The sequence below is a fragment of the Odocoileus virginianus genome, chromosome 20, assembly GCF_023699985.2.
Source record: "Odocoileus virginianus isolate 20LAN1187 ecotype Illinois chromosome 20, Ovbor_1.2, whole genome shotgun sequence".
NCBI lineage: Eukaryota > Metazoa > Chordata > Mammalia > Artiodactyla > Cervidae > Odocoileus > Odocoileus virginianus.
Window position 1 is genome coordinate 49,983,981 of NC_069693.1, and position 19,282 is coordinate 50,003,262.

The 19,282-nt window shown below is 44.4% G+C and overlaps 1 protein-coding gene across 4 annotated transcripts in view; it reads right to left on the minus strand.

Annotated features, from left to right (window-relative positions):
* The window catches only part of CDH13 (cadherin 13), a 980,082-nt gene that overhangs the window by 208,306 nt on the left and 752,494 nt on the right, over positions 1–19,282 (minus strand). For all 4 annotated transcript variants that reach the window (XM_070451475.1, XM_070451474.1, XM_020883418.2 and 1 more), the window contains one exon: positions 10,303–10,481. In XM_070451475.1, coding sequence (XP_070307576.1) covers positions 10,303–10,481 — 179 coding nt within the window. The remainder of the gene's footprint in view (positions 1–10,302; positions 10,482–19,282) is intronic.

Here is a 19,282-nt window from a genome sequence, read left to right on the forward strand (position 1 = left end):
GCAACAGCTCACCCAAGCCTGTTATTCTAAGTATATGCTTGTACGAATTCATTCAGTCCTCACAACGGCCCTATGAGACGGACTGTTAAGAGCCCCATTTTACAGAAGAGGAAACTGAGGTACAGATTCAGCCATTCTCTCTATTAGACCACTTTCACACAGTGGAGTCCTGTGGGGGCACTAGCAGTGATGTGGGAGAAGAATATTTAATGACATGGACATGATATCGTTGTTCAAGCAATGAATGTTCCCAGGACACAGGGCAGGGAGAAGACAGGGCTGAAATTCAAACTCAAGCAACCTGGATCTGAAGACTGTCATCTTAGATCCTGCTTTAGGAAATTTAGATCGCTTGCAGTCTGAAAAGGACCATGCATTACACATTGACATGAGCCCTTTCACACCTGGGACTATGATGGTATATGTTATGGACTGAATGGTTCTGTCCCTCTAAAATGCATACATTGAAGTCCTAACACAGCCCTCTTCCCCCACTGTGGGATGGTACTGGAACGTGGGGCCTTTGGGAGGTAATGAGATTTACCTGAGGACATGAAGGTCCCTCTAGTGTCCTTATAACAAAGAGAGGAAAAGGCCAGAGCCTCCTCTCTTTGGGAAGATGTAATGAGAAGAGCCCCATCTGGGGCTCTCACCAAGGCCTGAATTGGCCAGCACTTTGATCTTTGACCTCCAGGCTCACTCTGGAGACTGTGAGAAATAAATTTCTGTTGTTTAAGCCACCTGATCTCTAGTATTTTGTTACAGCAGCCTGAATAGAATGAGATGATGATGATGATGATGATGATGATGATGTGTGTGTGTGTATTCAAATAAGAATCATAGCCTATGTGGTGTTCTGCAGACTGCTTGTTAATATGCTGTGAAAATCTCTCCATATTATCATATGTTCTTCTACTACATCATTTTACATGATTTAATGGAAGCCCAATGGAGGAATATAGCTCAATTTATCAGACAGATCCACAGTGGTTGGACACTCAGTTTAGCTCTTTAAATAAATCCAATAAAACTCCCACAGGTGGATATTTACACACCCCCAATGTAGATTATGTAGAACTGCTTAGGCAAAGAATACTAGGGGCATTTTAAAAAGTCATTTGATTCTTATTGCCAAAATATCTGACAAACAAATACAGCCTATTTGTATTTCCATACTAAGGCAGGAGAGAACCTTTCTCCAAGAACTTTTTGCACCATGTTCTAGAAGCCACCTGGGCTCTGTAGCAGGAAGAAGCCCACCTGGCAGGCACTGAAAGCCCACATCTTAGCACGAAAGCTGACTCAAAACTCCACCATGTCTTGCTTTCCTGTGTTGAAGACAGTCAAAATTGATTTCCTCTGTGAGGTTGTCATCTAAACAAATAATCAGTAATTTTGATCCACATACTGGGGGGAAAACACATGGGCTTTGGAGACAGGTTGACACAGGGTCACGTCTCAGCGACATCAAGCGTCTCCATCACCAGGAGTACTCACCCGCCTCGTTAGTTGTTACTGACATTATATGGAATACAAAATACTTAGGAGAGTGATTGACACATGGTGACAAACAAAATGGGCTCAAGAATGTCACTCCAGTTTATTATCATGGCCCTAGTCTCAAATTCAGGGAGGAGAGCAAAGGACACTGGGAAGCCTGAGAAAGTTTCCACAAGTGTCCCCACCCTGGTCCAGGATGTCTCTGTTTGTCTTCCGGTAACTAGGAATATCTCATTTCTCCCTCTGAGGTTCCTTCCAAGCCTGGAGAGACAGGCTAAGTGCCTCTGTTTGCTGATTCTCCCGACTCCAGCTGTGCCCAAGTGAACAATTCCATCCGGGCTCCAGATTCAGCTCAAGGAAGATCTCCCTCAGCTGGGTATTCTTCCCTCCCCACCTCTGGGTCCTCTTGCAGAGGCGGGTCCTCCCTGCCATCAGGGCTCTGACATAGAAAAATAGTCATTCCTAAAGACTTCATCCAGGATTTAGTCTATAGCTAGACAGCACTTTCTTACTACTTTTTGATTGAAGTAGTTGTTTTAATTATTGCAACCAATTTTGAGTTTAGAATTCATTAACAAGTATCTGAAATGATCTGTTTCTTAATCGTTTGGAAATGGACTGCTCCTGCTAAAAAGAAAAAAGAAATCAGACCAGTCATCTATGACCTAGTTTCTTTCCCTATAATCCAACTTCAAGGGGGTGATTAATCACTGTGACTCAATATTTTGAGAGAGAACCTCCAGATATAGATACACGCATGCCTGCAACAATCAATAGAAGCTACTGCTACGTGATCACTCCGGCCAATAATTTAACAGATCAGGACTGGCCGGTGGTAGCCTGCGGGCCAAATGCAGGCCATTGGCTATATTTTGATGGGCCAAATGCAGGCCATTGGCTATATTTTGATGGCTCTTGGGCTAGAAATCTTTTTTTCCAGTTTTTATGGTTACATTTTAAATGGTTATATAAGTACCTGTACAACAGTCTCAATTTTACGTCTTGGCCCACAAAACCTATACAATATTTGCTGTTTAGCCCTTAAAGAAAAAGTTTGCTGACCTTTTATCTAATAGATGATTCTATACTTTGAAGTCTCATTTTTGAATGTGACATCATAGTGCCATAGATCTGATCAAGCTGATCAAGTCTTCAGAATATCATTTTTAATAATATCAATGAACTTTTATCCTATGGAGAAGTTACCTCAAATGAGCTACTCCCTTAAAACGAGACTGGAAGAAATGTGGATCCCAGGCATTGTGAGGTGTCACTGTGTCTTGAAATGAGCTACAGCTAGTTTGCCTTAATCTAAGTGCTCTAACCTCTGTTCAACGTCCCTTAAAATGCTTTGCTGTGGGAGCACCCCAGTCAGCCAGTGCCTGGCTGGAAGCTGAGCCTATTAAAGGCAGGTATAAAATAGCTGCTTTTCAGAGACTCTCAATCAACTCTCCTTTCCTTAAATGATGGCTGTTCTCATTATGGTTGGAGCAGAGCTTTTTCCTGTTTTCTTCACCAGTTCAAAGCCAAAACTTAACTAGACATTCTTTCTAAATTGGAAGGTATCTCTCCTACCAGGATTGCTAACATGGACAGGATTTAGAAAGATGTTATTTGGGGGAAAAAAAAATCTGTCAATGAAGCAACACTTGCCTTAACATGCTAATCAGAGCTCTTGGTTGATAAAGAGAAATAAACTGCTCTCTAAAAGAGATTTTTTTCCAAAAAAGGAAAAGCTCTTTAGCTTTTTAGGGTACTTCATGCAAAATAAGATGGAGAGATTTAAAATTACTGAAAAACAGAAGTAGTCTAAATTCATCGTCACCCTGCATTTTGTTATTTTTACCATATAAAAAAAATAAGAGAAAAAAGGAAAAAGCTTAGAGAATCAAACATTTGTCAAATCTAAAAAGTTGAATCTCTCTTAGCAACAAAGTTAAGCGTCTTTTGATCTAACATGTTCTGAGTAACTCCTGACTGTCCGGTACTTTAAGGTACCCAAGGACAGAAGACACAAAACAGGCTGTCCTTTACTGAGCTCTTTAACAATCTGCAGAGTTCAGATTCAAGTGGTAACTCTTCATCTCCCCTTAATGAGGCTGGGAATCTCTGTAAAGCAGCTCATCATTCACCAAGCAGCCTCGAGTCTGCCTCCAAAATGAGTGCTTTCCCACTGACCGCCTCTCCTGTAGCTCATCCAGTCTTCTGTCCAAGTCACAACTCTGGAAATGCTGGGCTTACTGCTTAAATATGGTTGGCAGTATTGTAATAAGGAAGAACAAATCTGACTTTATATTGTACCTGTTCCTTTTTGCTTAAACCTTTGTGCTCGGTTGCCTGTGCTTAGTCATGCTGGCTCTGCACCTTTGTAAAAGAACGTAGCCTTATAGCCTGAAATATACAGGATACTCAAAAGCTCTGACCTTTAAGAGTCCATTCATGTAGAGGCAGAGAGCCGCAGAGCAGAGAATCACGTTTGTCTTGTCGGAGGTTTACAGCAATGTTGTGACCTGACCCAGGCGCACAGCTGCGAGAACAAAGGATTCCTGCTAACCTCGCCTCTCCCTCATCTTGCCTTTAAAGGTGTTCTGCTGAAACCCTTTGAGGAGTTCAGGGTATTTTTTGGGCACAAGCAACCCATCTCCTTGCATGGTCCTGCGATAAACCTCTCTCTGCTCCAAACTCCAATGTTCAGTCTGTTTGGCCTCATGGTGTGCCGAGCACATGCACTTGTGTTTGGTAAAAGTTTACCATTTACAGTAGGATATATCCATTAGCCTTAGGATGGCATTTGGAGTCTTGGCAATCTTGTACCAACTCCTTGCCATTTTCTGGTATCTCTCCTTATGACACCCCGAAATCCCCAGTCTCTCTTGGAGTGACATATGGACATACCGCTATGCTGTCGCTCATGCTGTTCCTCTCCCCATGATGCCCTTCCCTCAGCTTCCTCATTGCAGAACTCCATTCATGCATCAAGTCTAGTTCAAATAGCACAAGTTTGTATATACGTGTTCTCACTGCTGGTTAGAGGTGGAGGTAGGCCAGGAATCCATAGAGTCCAAAGCCAGCACTCATGAAGTCCTTGCCCCACGCCTCTCAGACCAGTTTTTAGTTGAGGTCATGCTAGGTGGCGAGACAAAGCCCTAGCCTTCATGGGTTGATTAGGCCAACCCTGGAGGTCTGGGTGGTGGTGGGGAATGGTTAGGGTCACCAGCAGAGTTCTGAGATTCATGCAGGTCTCCTGCTAGAACTCACCCAGAGTGGGGAAGTGGAGCTGGCCCCAAGGTAAGACCCTGCCCTCCTGTCTCTAACCCCATTGCCATCAGCAGCAGGCTGGCATGCTTGTAACTGAATTTCAGACCCAAGGGCTCAGCATCATGCCTTATGAATGCCTCATTCTATTTTATTTGCTGTCACAACAGAGCAAGTGGGTTTGATTCACATAGGATGGTTCACCATCTGTGTTTCATTTGTAAGCATAATATGTTATTTTTAAAATAATAAGACAATTTATTTACATTTACTCCCCCCCCCTTTATTTTCTCAGCAGCAAGTGATATCAAAAAGGAGGAAATGATCCCAACAAAAATATTTGTGAGTAAATGGCTCACAGAAATGGTGAGGATTGCTACTATTAAATAATTCTGGTCCCACCCACCACAACAAAGAAAGAGAATATTCCTGTCAGCATGATTGAACTGTGTATAATTACTACCAATGTTTTAAATATGATGATAATGAGTAAAATATTAACATTAGATCAGAGCAGCCTCTGAACTTTTTTTTCATGAGAGTAAGACAACTACCTCTAGCTTTCATTCAAGGCACGGGAGAAATGCAATCCCATATTATTATTATGATTCTTCTCAGGCACTTTGACCTGATTCTGGAGATGCAGAATGTGATGATGGTTTAACTGAGACTGTCTTGACCAAACATATAGTTCTCTTTCAACTTGCAGTTACACCTCTAATTTCACTGACTATTTTCATATGATGTTCCCACTACCATTCTTCAATTTTCCTCTCTGACATATTTAAGGACTCCTGAGTCTCTCATAGCAAATGCACTTAAATCTAAAAATAAGTCCTTATGTGACACCATGGGAAGAAGGAAGGAAATTCTCTCAGTTTTCACATTTGGCCCCTAAATTAGGGGCATAATAAAGTTTCAGAAAATCCTTTATCACCTGAAAATAGAAAATAAATTACATTCAGAGTTCTAAGATATTTTATTGTATATACTTTTTTTTTTATGGGCAGGCTATCACTTTCCTTAGATTATCTGGAAGATAATACATAATAGGATAAAGGCGAATTCAAACAAAGACAGAAAAGCGCTCAGCTCAAACTCCTTGAAAAGACTAATGATACTTTCACAATGCAAATTTTTTTTTTTTTATGGGATTTCTGGTGCCTAGAGGAGGCACTGAAGAGCTAGTTTATTTTTTTTTTTCCATTTATTTTTATTAGTTGGAGGCTAATTACTTTACAACACACAATGCAAATGTTAAGACTGCATTTTAAGGGCCTCACTTGGAGACTGTTTCCATTTGCCAAAAAAAAGAAGCATGCAAGAAAAAGAAAACAACCCCCTAAACTGACCATTAGCTACTCTGAGTAGTTGCAAATTGTGCTGGCTGTGTTCTGAAAAGTTGGCAGATTTCAGCTGATGGATTCCAGTCTAGCAGTCAAGATGATCAACTAAATAAACCATTTATCAAATGTTAGGGACCTTTATCTGATTTTATTTTGTAGTGCAGCCAGACATAGCTTAAAAACATAGACAGATCTGTCAGAATGAGGGGCTGAGTATGGTTATAGAAAAGAATAAAACAGTGCCCCCAGTGAACCCAATTTCATTTCGTTAGATATATGGTCCTTATTTTCTCCAAACATTTAAGCAAGAGACCCAGATCCTCATGACCATCCTATCTACCAAGGCATTCTTGGAGCCTAGTGCAGTTCCTCACACAGGGTAGGTATCAGGAGAATAAACTAGATTACTGGATGATTACACAAGGGCAAGAGTAAGCTCTCAACTAAAATAAAATCATTTCTTCTGTTTATATATATATATACCCCTGCGGGATATGGATCTTGCAATTCTGAGGTAATCTATTAGCTATTCATAAATACAAACTGAAGGAACATAACAAGTCCTTCTATTTATTCCTCTTTATCCATCTCTCTTATCTATTCATCCATCCATTCCTTTATCCATCTATCCCTCCATACATCCCTTTATCCATCCATCTCTCCGCCCATCCCTTTATCCATCTGTCCCCCCATCTCCCATATATTTATTAATTGCTCCACCCTTCCATCCACCTCTTTATCATCCATCCAACAAATCTTTACTGAGTGTCTTATTTACCAGGCATCACATATGTTTGGCAATGGGAATTCAGAGATGGGACAAAGATCCAAGATCTCATTCTTTAGGAAGTGTATGTTCTGGATATGGTTTCAGAAAAAGTAAACAGAAGAGCTTATAATGGAAAATACACTATGTTTTCAAGTCAGACTTGATGTCTATTAACATCGAGCTTACAGTAAGGCAATGAAAATACATGGTCACTGCAGCTGCTCTCACAACTCAGCTGTGAATCTAAAGAAGTGCAATAACCCAGCCAGGCATCAGCAAAAGTGAAGAGACATGACTTGCGGAATGAAGTGAACATGCTCTGCACAATCTAGGGAGACTCTGTGATGTGTGAGTGGAAAAAGACCTTGGGGTCCTGCTGGTGTCCTCTTTGAGAATGTGCTAGATGGAAAATTGAAATGAAAATTTTACATCATATCAACTAAGCTCGGGTCAACCCTCAGACTTCTGGAACCTCCCCACAAGGCAAGGGTCAGACAGGAGCAAACCACTTATGAAATCTCAGGGGCCCCAGCTCCAGGAGTCTCCATCCCATTTGTTTATACTCACAATGTTCAGTGCTCAAACACGCCATTTGAGATACTGTGAAGGAATACATGGTAGCCACATGTAATAACAGTTACAGTCATATCAAAGTTTGTAGGGGTGACATGAAATATTTTCTTAAAAATAAATGGTGTTCTGATCAGTTTTAAGTGTTCTGCCCAGATTGTCCAGAAGTAGAATTTTGAAACCACACCTAAGACAGGATGCCTTCTCAGAAGGTCTCCAGAAATAACAAACAATTCCATAATCCTGCTATGGGAACTTATATACACATGAATCTTAGAAGAGCCTAGTGAGAAGAAAACACCGCAAACTGGAAAACACCGATGGGAAGTCTGACGCGTGAGCTCTGTCCCTTTAAAGTTAAATAACTTAAAGGCATGTTTCACCCTTTCAGCAGACTTGTGCGGGAGAAGCTTAGCACAGCACTAGGAAACAGACGAGGCATGCCTGAATTCAGGGACATTTCTTTCCTTCAGATTGTACCCATGTTGCCTGGGTCAGCACTGCTCTTGAAACCCTCATAGAAAAGTGACACTTTTCATTCATTTTCATTGATTTTCCAATTTCAGTTCAATTGTGTTGATCTTTTTTTTCATTTTTGGAGCTGTTTATGTATTGTGGTTAGAATGGCCATAATTATATACTCGCAATTTAACAAAAACCCAAATGACAAGGTCATGAACTTGAGACAATTTGTACCCCAAATAAACCTTAAAAATTCTGCCTTATAAATAGAGACAGAACATTTTCTATCAGTAAAAGAGAAGCTGAGATAGAGAAATCACCATTTCATCTTTCTCTTGCAAGAAGAATTTGCAAGTGATTTTGGGAGAATTAGGGGTTATGGGAAAGCTGGTGTGTGTGTGTGTGCGCATGTGCACTCTTGCACACACATGCTAGATGGGGAATAAAGGGAGAATTGGAAAGTCATTACCTACCTCTGAAGAAGATAATACGTCAGTCAGGCAATAACAAAAATAAGGAGGTTTGGAAAAAGAACGGGAGACAAAATGGAGGAAATGGACTTGAAATGTTCTTTTTTCTGCTTTCTATTTTTGAGGAAAAACCATTGCATGTTCCAAGTGACAATCACATTTTCAATGCAAATTTCATTCTCTCCCTCCCCTTCCAATAATTCCCCATTTCCAGCTCCAGTTTCCCACCCTTCACATGTAAGATCTTACTGTCATCTCCAACTCATTCTTACTAATATGTCAGAAAACATGCTTAGGAGTTTTGAGAGCATTGAAACTGCAGTAGGCAGTGGTCAAACAAACATGCAGGTGATCAAAGAATCTCAGTTCTCAAGACATTTACTGTCTAGGCAGGTGGTGCCCACTAGAACTTTCTGCGATGGTGGGAACAGTCTACCTGTGCCCTGGTCAGTACAGTAGCCACTAGCCACAAGGGGCTCCTGAGCACTTGAGATGCGTCTGATCTGATGGAGAAATTGATTTTTGCATTTTAATTTCAAGAATGTCAATTAAAATTTAAATAACCATCTGTAACTAGCTGTTACTGCATCAAGTCTAGACCAAGTGGAAGGGGACATTCGTTAGAGAGAAACAGGAGTATAAAGGGGTGCGTGGCGGGTGCCAGGTGAGGCTGCGGGTAAGAGCAGTCAGACTGGAGGGGCAAGAGGCTGTGAAAGACCCGGGGCGGAGCCCGGCTTCCCTGAGAGGTGGGCGGGTCTCACCTAGACTCTCAGGAGGAGCTACAGTGAAAAAAACAGAAAGGAGATGAGAAGGCATTTTTAAATCAAAAACATGGAAGGGAAAATGCACAGGACCCTGTAGGGAAACCCAGCGCTCGTCCTGGGGCAGATGGGCTTGCAGAAGTCAAGGGTGACGCCAGGGGACAGGCCATGGGATGATGCCCTGCTGGGAACAAGGGATCCCAGGATGGGGGCGGATCTGGGTGGTTGATGATGCAGAGCACTCCCAAGTGGGCTGGCATCTTCCTGTGTGAAGGGCCAAGGGGCTCTCTTACGGAAGGGAGCCTGGCCTGCAGGGGGCTACAGGGTGGTCCTGGAACTCGGAGAGAGGCCAGGACCAGGGGGCACGTGCAGCGGGACGTAAGTGGGCCAGGAACAACACCCTCCTGAGTGGGCAGCTGCCACCAGCTCCCCCACAGTCCCGAGTGGTCTGACTGATCATCCATGTATGGAAACTGGGCCCCCGATTCCCAGAATTTCTGATTTTCAGAAAGGCTGGAAATCGGAATTAAAAAAAAAAAAGAAATATAAAGTTGAAGTATTTTGATATGGTGACTAATATGAAACTTTAACCTGGGCCAAACCAAAGAGCTGGTATGTGGGCTGACTCAGCCCATGGGGTACCTGTCTGTGACACGTGACTTGGAAGATGGGGAGATTCCCTCAGGGATGGCCTCGCAGGACAAGAGCTGAGCCTGAAGGGAGAGACAGGCTCTGGGGCACACACTTCACAGGCAGCACAAGGTTTGAGAAAGGGGTAAGTTGAAGCCACTGGACTCTGCGACAAGGAGAGCGTCAGTCATCTCCAACAGTCACCTCCCTCCCATCTACCCCTCACTCAGAGTGGAAAAGTGAGGCAGGCGGAGCCCACAGTCACAGGGGCCTCAAGAGTAAGTGGTGGGTGAGCAAAGAGCCATCAAGTTGAATGGATGCAAATGACCTCAAAGGACGTGATTTTTTCGGTGTGTGTTTTTTGGGGTCACATAACATGTCATCTCCCTTGACCGATTTTCCCCATCCAGCCATGGGTCGATATCTCATTGACGCTCCCATGATATGGAAGGGGCCATGGATGGAAGCCCCACATCTTCCCTCATGTGAAAGCCACGTTTGATTCTCATGAAAAGGAAGTGGTGTGTCTTTCAGCTCACCTCCCGGTCCAGCAGCGCAGGTGACACAACGGTGACAATGTCTCCTTTTTCAGGATCGATGTAGAACATGTTGGGAGACGGCTTGTCAGGCGTCTGCTGACGGATATTGTACCGCAGGAGGGCATTATCCGTGGCTGGGTCGTCTGCGTCAAAGGCTGTTATCCGCATCACCGTGGTCCCTGAGGGGGCGAGACAGACAGCAGGTGATGGTCACTGGGGGACAGTGATGGGCCGAGCCCCTCCCCCTACCTGGGCAATGGCCGTAGAGTGATGTGTCAATCACTTTCCAGACTATAAAAAGCGAAGCCTTTCCCTGACTCCCTTAGGTTTTAGCTTCCCTTACCCCCTCCCTCTCTCCTGCATCACGTTAAAAGACCTGAAATATAGAAAAGAAGTGTTTTCTGTTCAGCAGATTGACAGCTTAATTTTTCCTTCTGCTGATATGCTGTTTATTTCCATGGATTTTCATCCCATTGTGGATGTGGCTCTGTGACAATGGCCTTCACTCTAAAAGCTCTTATCAAATGCCTACCACATGGGGGAGGGGAGCCTGGGCTGGGTGCTGGGGAAATACAGGTGCAAAAAGTTACATTCCTGGGGGTCTGGCAGGTCAGCGATAAGCAGCAGAGAGAGCATATGAAAATATTAACGCACTCGCAGTGCACTGAGAGAGGGCGACGTGAGTACGGAGGAGAACAGCCCCATCTAAGAGGGGCTCAGGTCCCTGGTGCAGGGCCCAAGGGTGACTAGGCGTAAGGGAGGGGAGGTGGAGGGTCTCAAAGGGAAAGGTATCCCAATTACTTCTGGTAAAAGGGGACCAGGAGCAGACAAGACTTGAGCATGTCTGTGCATAGCCACAACGACTTAGCTGTTGACAAGTGTTTTTGTGGGGATGTTCATGGAGAGTCTGAGAAAAGCTGGGAAACGACCTAAAAGTCCAACAACAGAGGAATTGCTAACATGATGGCATCCCCACACTATGAAATATTTGGCAGCACTTAGAAAAGGTTTGTAGATCTAACGTGTTCTAAGATGAGGGGCTCTCCAAAATTGAAAAATATCAGGTTGGGGAATGTTACCCACAGTATAACATCATTTTTGTGAGCCTATTAACACAGAAAATTCCACAAACTTTATGCATGTATTTTTTCAGGTACAGTTTATGTCCATAAATGGATAGAGGAAGGTCTATAAGGGTGAACTTCACATTGATTTTGGTGGCTAAACTTGGGCAAGGGGAGAGGGTACTGGGAATAATGGTGGTGAGGTGACAGGAGAAGATGCTAGCCCAATCTCTAATGTTTTTATCATTTTTACAAGGGAGATGTAGTTTTGAGATTAAAATTTAATTTAAAGGGATCATGGTTATAAACACCAGCAGAAGCACAGACTAGAACAGAATCAGGCACATTCGCCTGCTGTCCTGACGACTGTGAGCCTGGGTGACCTGCTCAACTGTAGATTTTCACTGTAGTTTACTCCCCTGTGAATACAGGCCCCAAGTCCCGATTCTGAATCCTCTGGGCGCACAGCGTGGGGGCAGCCTGGTATGAGACTGAAGCAGTAGAGCTATGGTTCCCAGCAGGAGTATCCAGGAAATGTTCTAGCTTAATGGAAACACAGAGTCCCTCCAGCTCAGCTACTTTCCCTTTTATAACAGTGCTTCTTGAACAGCGAAAGCCAGTTTATTCTTTCCCATCATTGGAATCAGATTACTAACCATCAGGTCTGAATGATCAGGCAAAACATCAGAGTATTTTAAGGTGGGGTCTGTTAGTTCCACAGTCTCAGCTGATTTCACCAACACTGCCTTAGGCCAGATGCCTCCAGACATGTCTGCTACTCTAAGTGTATCTTTGCCCTTTGCTTCTTTGTGAAATTGTCACCGGGTAGGCCTCAGGGTCCAGGGTAAGAATAGAAAGTTCTTGGCATGTGCAGCAGCCTGCTCCCTGGCCCCTTGCCTTTGGGAGATGGCAGCAAGCCATTTGGTTTTTGTGTTCTATTTCCCACTAAGACACTCTGTGGGATCAGGGTTCTGTCTCTGCCCAGTGGTCCAGGCAGCCACTGCCAATCTGTCAGCGTGAGTGTGAAGGGTACACTCAGTTGCCTTCATGGTCTAGGAAAACAGGCCTATTTGGGGGTCTCTGTCAGCAGTCAGAGGCAGCTTCCAGGCCCATATCTTACCCTGGGCCCAGCTCACTGTGCTCTGAGCGGGCAAGGCCTGGAAGGACCGTGGGGGCCACAAGAAACAGTCTCCAGTCACGTAGGTGTGACCCGCTGCCCTGTACCTCGCCAGCGTCTAATGAATGCTTGCCTGATGGAATCCGCGCCCTATTTAATTTGCCATTAATTGAAGTTAGAGATGAACAAGCAAAAGAAAGCATCTTTTCATAAAAAAATGAAGTCATCACAGTTTGCGACTGTCATGGCTTCATAAGAGGGGGGGGAAAAAGCACCTCTCAGGTTGATGAATTTTTAGTTTCTACCAGGCCATTCATTAGTCATGTCATTTTTCATTGTTAGTTTTTACAGATTTGATAACATGGTATATGATAGATGGGTTCATCTGACATGGGTTCTATGCCTAGGTCGGGAAGATGCCTTGGAGGAGGAAATAGCAACCTGCTCCAGTGTTCTTGCCAGGAAAATCCCATGGACAGAGGGGCCTGGTGGGCTACAGTCCAAAGGGTCACAAAGAGTTGGACATGACAGCATACACACACAGCATGGTATGATAAAAGCCTATTCTGGAATATTCCCAAGGACATATAGAAGACGCTTTTTGTTTTAATGGATTATTACAGGGGAAGTAACCTGATATTAAGCCCTGCCTTGGTCTTCACCCAGCATGAACACATGTCTGGATTTATTTCTGAGGCCCATCTCCATGGAGCATGTGCACCACTTATGTCATCTGCAGAGGTTTGCAGCACTGAAGGAAACAACCTTGACCTAGGTTCAAGTCATAGCTGCCTGTGTGAACTCAGGCAAGTCAGTCAGCCTTACATGAGCCTCGGTTTCCTCAAGTGCCTGCTCCTAACACGAGGATATCAGTAACACTCCTCTCTTTGGTTCACTGTAAGGAGGGCAACACATGACACAACTCGGGGCCTGGTCGGTCAGTGTTCAGAGGGGATGCCTTTATCATCGTCCTGCCCTGGGCTCTGAGCCCACCTCGGTGGTGCAGGCAGTGGCCTCAGATAGATGAAGGAGCTCACAGTCGAGCTGTCCATGGAAACTGGCCCTGGCATGGCAGGAGTCCCAGCGCCCATCTGCTCCGAGGTACCCTGCCTGGCCCTCCCCCTCCTGTAGCTCCCTGCAGCCCCTCTCCCCAGCCTGGCTTTTAAAAGTGCTTTGCTGAAACCCTTTAGGGAGTTCAGGGCTTTTTAGGGCATGAGCTCCAAACTCTGATGTTACCGTTTGTTTGGCCTCACTGTACGTCGGGCACATGAACGTGTACTAACACTGCCACCTCGTCCACTGTTTTAGCTTATGGATTTGGGTTTGTACTGTGGAGATCACAAATCTATATGAACACAAACACGTGCGTGTATACACACACAGACACACCTACACACACAACATTCGGCAGTCACCAACGCTTCTCCGTGTGGTACTCTAATCCTCCTCTAAGATCAGGGCTCTCTCCTGAGCCCTGCCTCGATGGGCCCACCATCCCCAGGGGTGGGATGGTGATTTTAGTATTTCCAGGTTCTGCAATGGCTGGAAAAGCCTCCTAAACCAGCATTTCCCAGATTGTTTCCAAGAGACCCTAGTTCTGTGGGCTCAGCAGAGAAGCTCCTTTGGGAAATATGCAGGAAGCACAGGTGAGCAGGCTTCCCCCCTGGAGGATTCCTAGCATCCTTAATAAGCAAATGCATATTGTGAATCTCCAAGAGAGAACAGAATCTGTAGCATTTCCCAAACTTCTCTGTTGATGGAAACTCTTCATTTTAAGAGTATCTTTATGTGATGGATCACATGGTCCTAAATTTAGCTTGTGGAGGACACAGACTGTGTTCTGTTCATATTTATAAGCTTGGTAGCTGACACTCAATAGGTCCTCCCTCAATGTCCTCTGGGTAGAATTGCATTCTTACAAGTCACTGTAGCTTTGCCTTATTCCACAGTGACTGGAAGTCATGGATAACTTGTTAGTGAGAAGAATGGACAGCACTGCCTGGACATTTTTCATAACCAGGCATGCTCCTCACTACCTCTGAGCTCGTTCCCCTCTAGAGGCCCTTACTGGACCTGGATTCCATAGACACACACCAGTTCCAGGCTCAGGGCGGACGACCAGCTGGTGGTTGCCAGGACAGTTGTCTCAGTGTCTCTGGATGGCCCCAGTGCCTCAAGCTTGCCCAAGCCCCAGTCCTGGACTCAGAGAAGTTCTCATTCATCTCTACCATCCCGGTGGCTTCTCATCTGTGCTCATCTTGTGTCTGTGAGTGCTTCCCAATGGCAGAGATGTGATAATTATATGATAGACACACATACAGGTCCTCCACGTGGTACACTTCTGTCTTCTCCCCCATCACAATATTCTCCTGAGTGTCAAAATAAATGATAATCACTCCGTCACTCCCAGAGCCAGATGAACTAGCAGCGGTCCCTCCAAAGCAGAATAGAAGAATTTCAAGCTGTGCTGGCTGAAAGCCTCAAGTCGGGCCATCATTTCCTTTTGTCGAAGGACATGGCTGCCAATGCGACAGGCTGATAAACCATTAGGAGAGTTTTGTCTTGGCCAAAAATCCCCTTCTTCTTGGCTGTATTTCTCTGATTAAAGATATGTGCTGCCTGGTATCATGACCTTGAAGCTGGTATTTGAAGTTTTGCTTCCTTGTGATTTCAGGCACAGTCACATCCTTGAGAAGCAGAGTGCAGATCTGAGGGTAAGGGGCTGTTTTCAATCTCCAGGAAAGGTCAGCCAGCCTCAAGAGTGGGAGACTCTGAAAGACAGCTCGCTCTGTCTGTCTCACAGGTGACAACATCCTTCTGTTCTTGACATTTGCTTGCCTTCATCCCTGAACATTTCCTTCATATGATCAAAAGTGTCAGACTCTTTTTTTTTAAAAGAAAAAAAAACCCCAATATTCCTATAAGTGAATAATATATGGAGACATGGACAATCAGGTCTGTATTTGGCACAGGACTTCTGATAGCATAGTTGAAGTAACAGTGTGCTTTCCAGGGATGCAAAATTTAAAAACCGATGTGATCAGAGATGGCAGGCATCAGTAAAGGTCAGAAGGAAAGCCCTTAGACTCTTGGCACCTTGACTTGTTCAGCCAGGTAAGAAGGTCACAGATGTATTGCGGGGGGCACATCTAGTCAGACTGACACTGACTGGAAACTGATTTTTGTTGAAACCCTTCAGGCTGAAGGAGTTCTGGGCATCCTGATACCAAACGCCCAGCAAGCATTCTAGACATGGGATGACAAGCCAGCCAGTGTGCAGGAGGCTGAGAGCACTCCAGGACAGCCCTGGGCAAACCAGAATGGAGGCGTCACCCTACAGGCCAAGTTCTGCCTCCAGATACAGACATATCTCATGGTCATGACTATCAGAGCACAAACATGCAGATCGCTCCACTGAACGTTCAGTGACTCCTGAACGTCCAACTCCCCACCTGTCAACCAGCCTGGGACTGCTTTCTGACCACACATGTGCACACAGCCCAGCTCTCTCCTAATAGTCCTTAATAGCGAGGAGAGGACCAGGTGAGCAAATGCAGGCAGAATAGTGTTAGAGGCACCACTGAGGATGTGGCCTGTCTACTGTCAAATCCTACCCCACCAAGAACCATCTAGGCATCCCTGGGCAAATCCCTTCACATCGCGAATCCTCAACTTTCTCACTTACAAAACAGCATCTCCCTTTACTGGCTGTTGTGGGCATCGAATGAAATAATGCAGTGTTTCTCAACCTTTATTTTTTCATATCAATCCACAGAGAATATTTTTAGATATATTTTTTTCCTACCAGCCATCCCCTGCCATAGATATTTATGTATATATGATGGTCCTTTGAGGACCACAAACCACTGTAATATCTCATGTTTTCAATACCCTCCCCCTCCAAGTACCAATTTTCTCCCTCTTGGAGGTTACACTGACCCCAAAGAGAATGAATAAATTGAGGAATATAAAGTCCAATGCCTGGGCAATGGTAAACACTCAAGAGATGTAAGTTTTATTGATATTCATATTCACTGCTGCAACTTGCAACTCAGTTCTGGGGACCTCATCGCTGTGTATGATGGTGATGAGTCAAATCAAATGCCTTGTGGGACCCAACCACCCAGTGCAGTTCTAGTTGTGGGATTCATGCCCAGCATCTCAGAAGCGGAGATTAATTAAAATCTCATAAGGAAACCATCCCTTTCTTTCCTTAGATAGCCTAGAAATGTCTGTTGAGCTCATGCATGCATGAACCAGCTTCCTCTGGTCTTGTCAATGTTTCCATGTACATGGGAATTAATAGGGAAACTGTCAAAGATTAGTTGACAAAAGATACCAAACCAATCTGATAGGTATCCACAGGCAGCAGCACTCTGCGGTGCGTGGGTTCCTAAGGAAGCACCCGAGGAATGAGTCGTAAATAATGTCTTACTTTCCCATTGACCTACATTAGTACTTCAGACCTGCTTTATCTTCATTTGAGGGGATGTCCAATTGCAAGCTGCTCCTCATAATTCACTTTAAGTTTCTTTGCTTATCTCCAAAACACTCCACTAGCAGAGTGGGGTGGGAGGAGGAGGGGGCTGTCCGCTGTGAGGAAACTCCTAAAGAAAGCGCTGCCTGACACTCGGGAAGAGAGAAGAGGGGCTTTGACCTGACTTCGGGGAGGGAAGGGAGGAAGCAAGTTAGATTTAAGGCCAAGCCTGGTGAGGTTTAACTTTGTCACCATTGCTCCTAGCAGCGGTGGGGGGATGGGGGTGGGCTGCCCCTCTGCCCCTCTGCCGCTTAATTATCCAGTCACTCACCAGCACATTTTCATATAGTGGCCAGGCTGTGCATTAGACTCATACAGTTCTTGATAATGTGAGTTTAGATGAAGATGCCAGTGACCTTTGGCTTCCCTCTGACAGCAGCCCAGATCCACTGGCCCCAAGGGTATGACTCTCCAGCCCCATTCCCAGAGTAGGGTCATGGGATTATATTTCACCCACAGCAGACCACACAGACTGATGGCTTCAGCAGCCATTTCAGACCACAAGGTGGCCCTTCAAATAAAAGCCATTTGATAGACAAGCAGACCACAAAGAATTTGAGTCTCTGATGACATGGAGTTTGAAGGAGAGCTTGGACTTCCAGCCTTTGGCTTTGTTTACAAGAACAAAAAATAAATAAAAGGTAAAAGCCCATCTTGTTGGAGCCATTGTTATTTTGAGTTTGTTATTTCACGTAGTCACAACTAATGCTCTCTGAAAAAGGAGAAAGTAAAGATTGAAGAAAATAAATAAATGCACTTTATTAAGTAGTATTACTCTAGAAAGTAAATTTAAGTAAAATTTGTTGCTTTAGCCTAGAGCTAGAGGGCAGTAATTTAGACAAAAGTGGAAACATCTAGTCACAATTTCTCAGGTATTTTCAAATATTCAAACTGATTTCCACTTACTTAAATCATCTTGAATCCAGAGACAATCTTTCTATCAGGTGGTAAGATTGTCCTATTAGTGGCCTCCATCAAGTCACACTTCATGTAGCTGTGTATGGTTCCTTCCACCTAGACTGTGGGTTTAATCATCTGACATTCTCTGACCAATGGGACACATGGATACAAACATAGGTTTGGAAGTGCCTATTCACTGGAGCTTGTCATAGAACCCAGTCGCCATCTAAAGATAGCTGGGCTCTCCTGCTGGAGGGGGGCCAAATATCTGAGAAGTGATGCTTGCTGGCTGATACCCCTAAATACCCATCACACATGAAAGTTGAGGCCATCTTACACCACTCAGCTCCAACTGAACTCCCACACAACAGCAGCCATGTGACCAACGTCAGGCAGAACGAACAAGAGAAATGCCCCACTGAACTATCCCAACTTACACAATCATGAACAAATAAATGACTGCTGTTTTAAGACACTAAGTTTTGATGCATATCATTATACAGCAATAGATAACAGGTATAGGAGTATAAGTGGATTATCTTCGCATAGGAGCTAGAAAATACCGCGAAAAAAAAAATAGTGTGGAAGATGCCATTTTTATTAACCAGATAGCACAATATATTCAGGGGATTGGACCAGAATCAAAAGAGACAGGTGCAGGCAAAAAATAGATGAGAAGAAAATGCAACCCATTTCCCAAATGTTGGGCTTTTGGGGCTACCAATGACGTCACCATAAATCACTGCACCATGCTGATCACTAAGTGTGGAGGTTGCCTAATGAATATTCTCTGGAAAAGCCCTGAATCAAACCGGCACAAAGTACATACTTCCCGTGCAGGTTTGAGACGAGTGAGTACCTTCAACTAGGAAGACAACTCTGTCCTTAAAAGTGAGAACGCCTTCATTTTTGAGATGGTCGCCCGCTTCCTATAATAGCAGCCAGGAGTGCCTCTGTGCATTAGACTGTGCAGCTGTGATTACCACAGGCTTGATCTGAAATGCGATCAACGTCTCCCCTCAAACTTGCTCTCCCTCCCAGGAGCTAGTTGGCTTTTTAAATACAAATTGACAGTCAAATATGTAATAAGTTATGACAAGTTGAGCAATGGTTGCCTCCCATCTGTTTTCAAACGTTGTTTATTTTTATAGCGATAAAGAGATGGTGGTGACAGAACCACCTTATGATTATTTCAATTCTTGGTTGCGCCTGCTAATCGTTCAATCTCTTGGCGCCTCTGCCCTACTTCTCTGGTGAGCTGTTGTTTGAGCTGCAGCAGGCCAGATGTTAGGAAAAATAACTGTTTTTGAGATAGAAGGTAACACATGGTAAAACTAGGGTCCCTCCTGTCAGGATTCACTT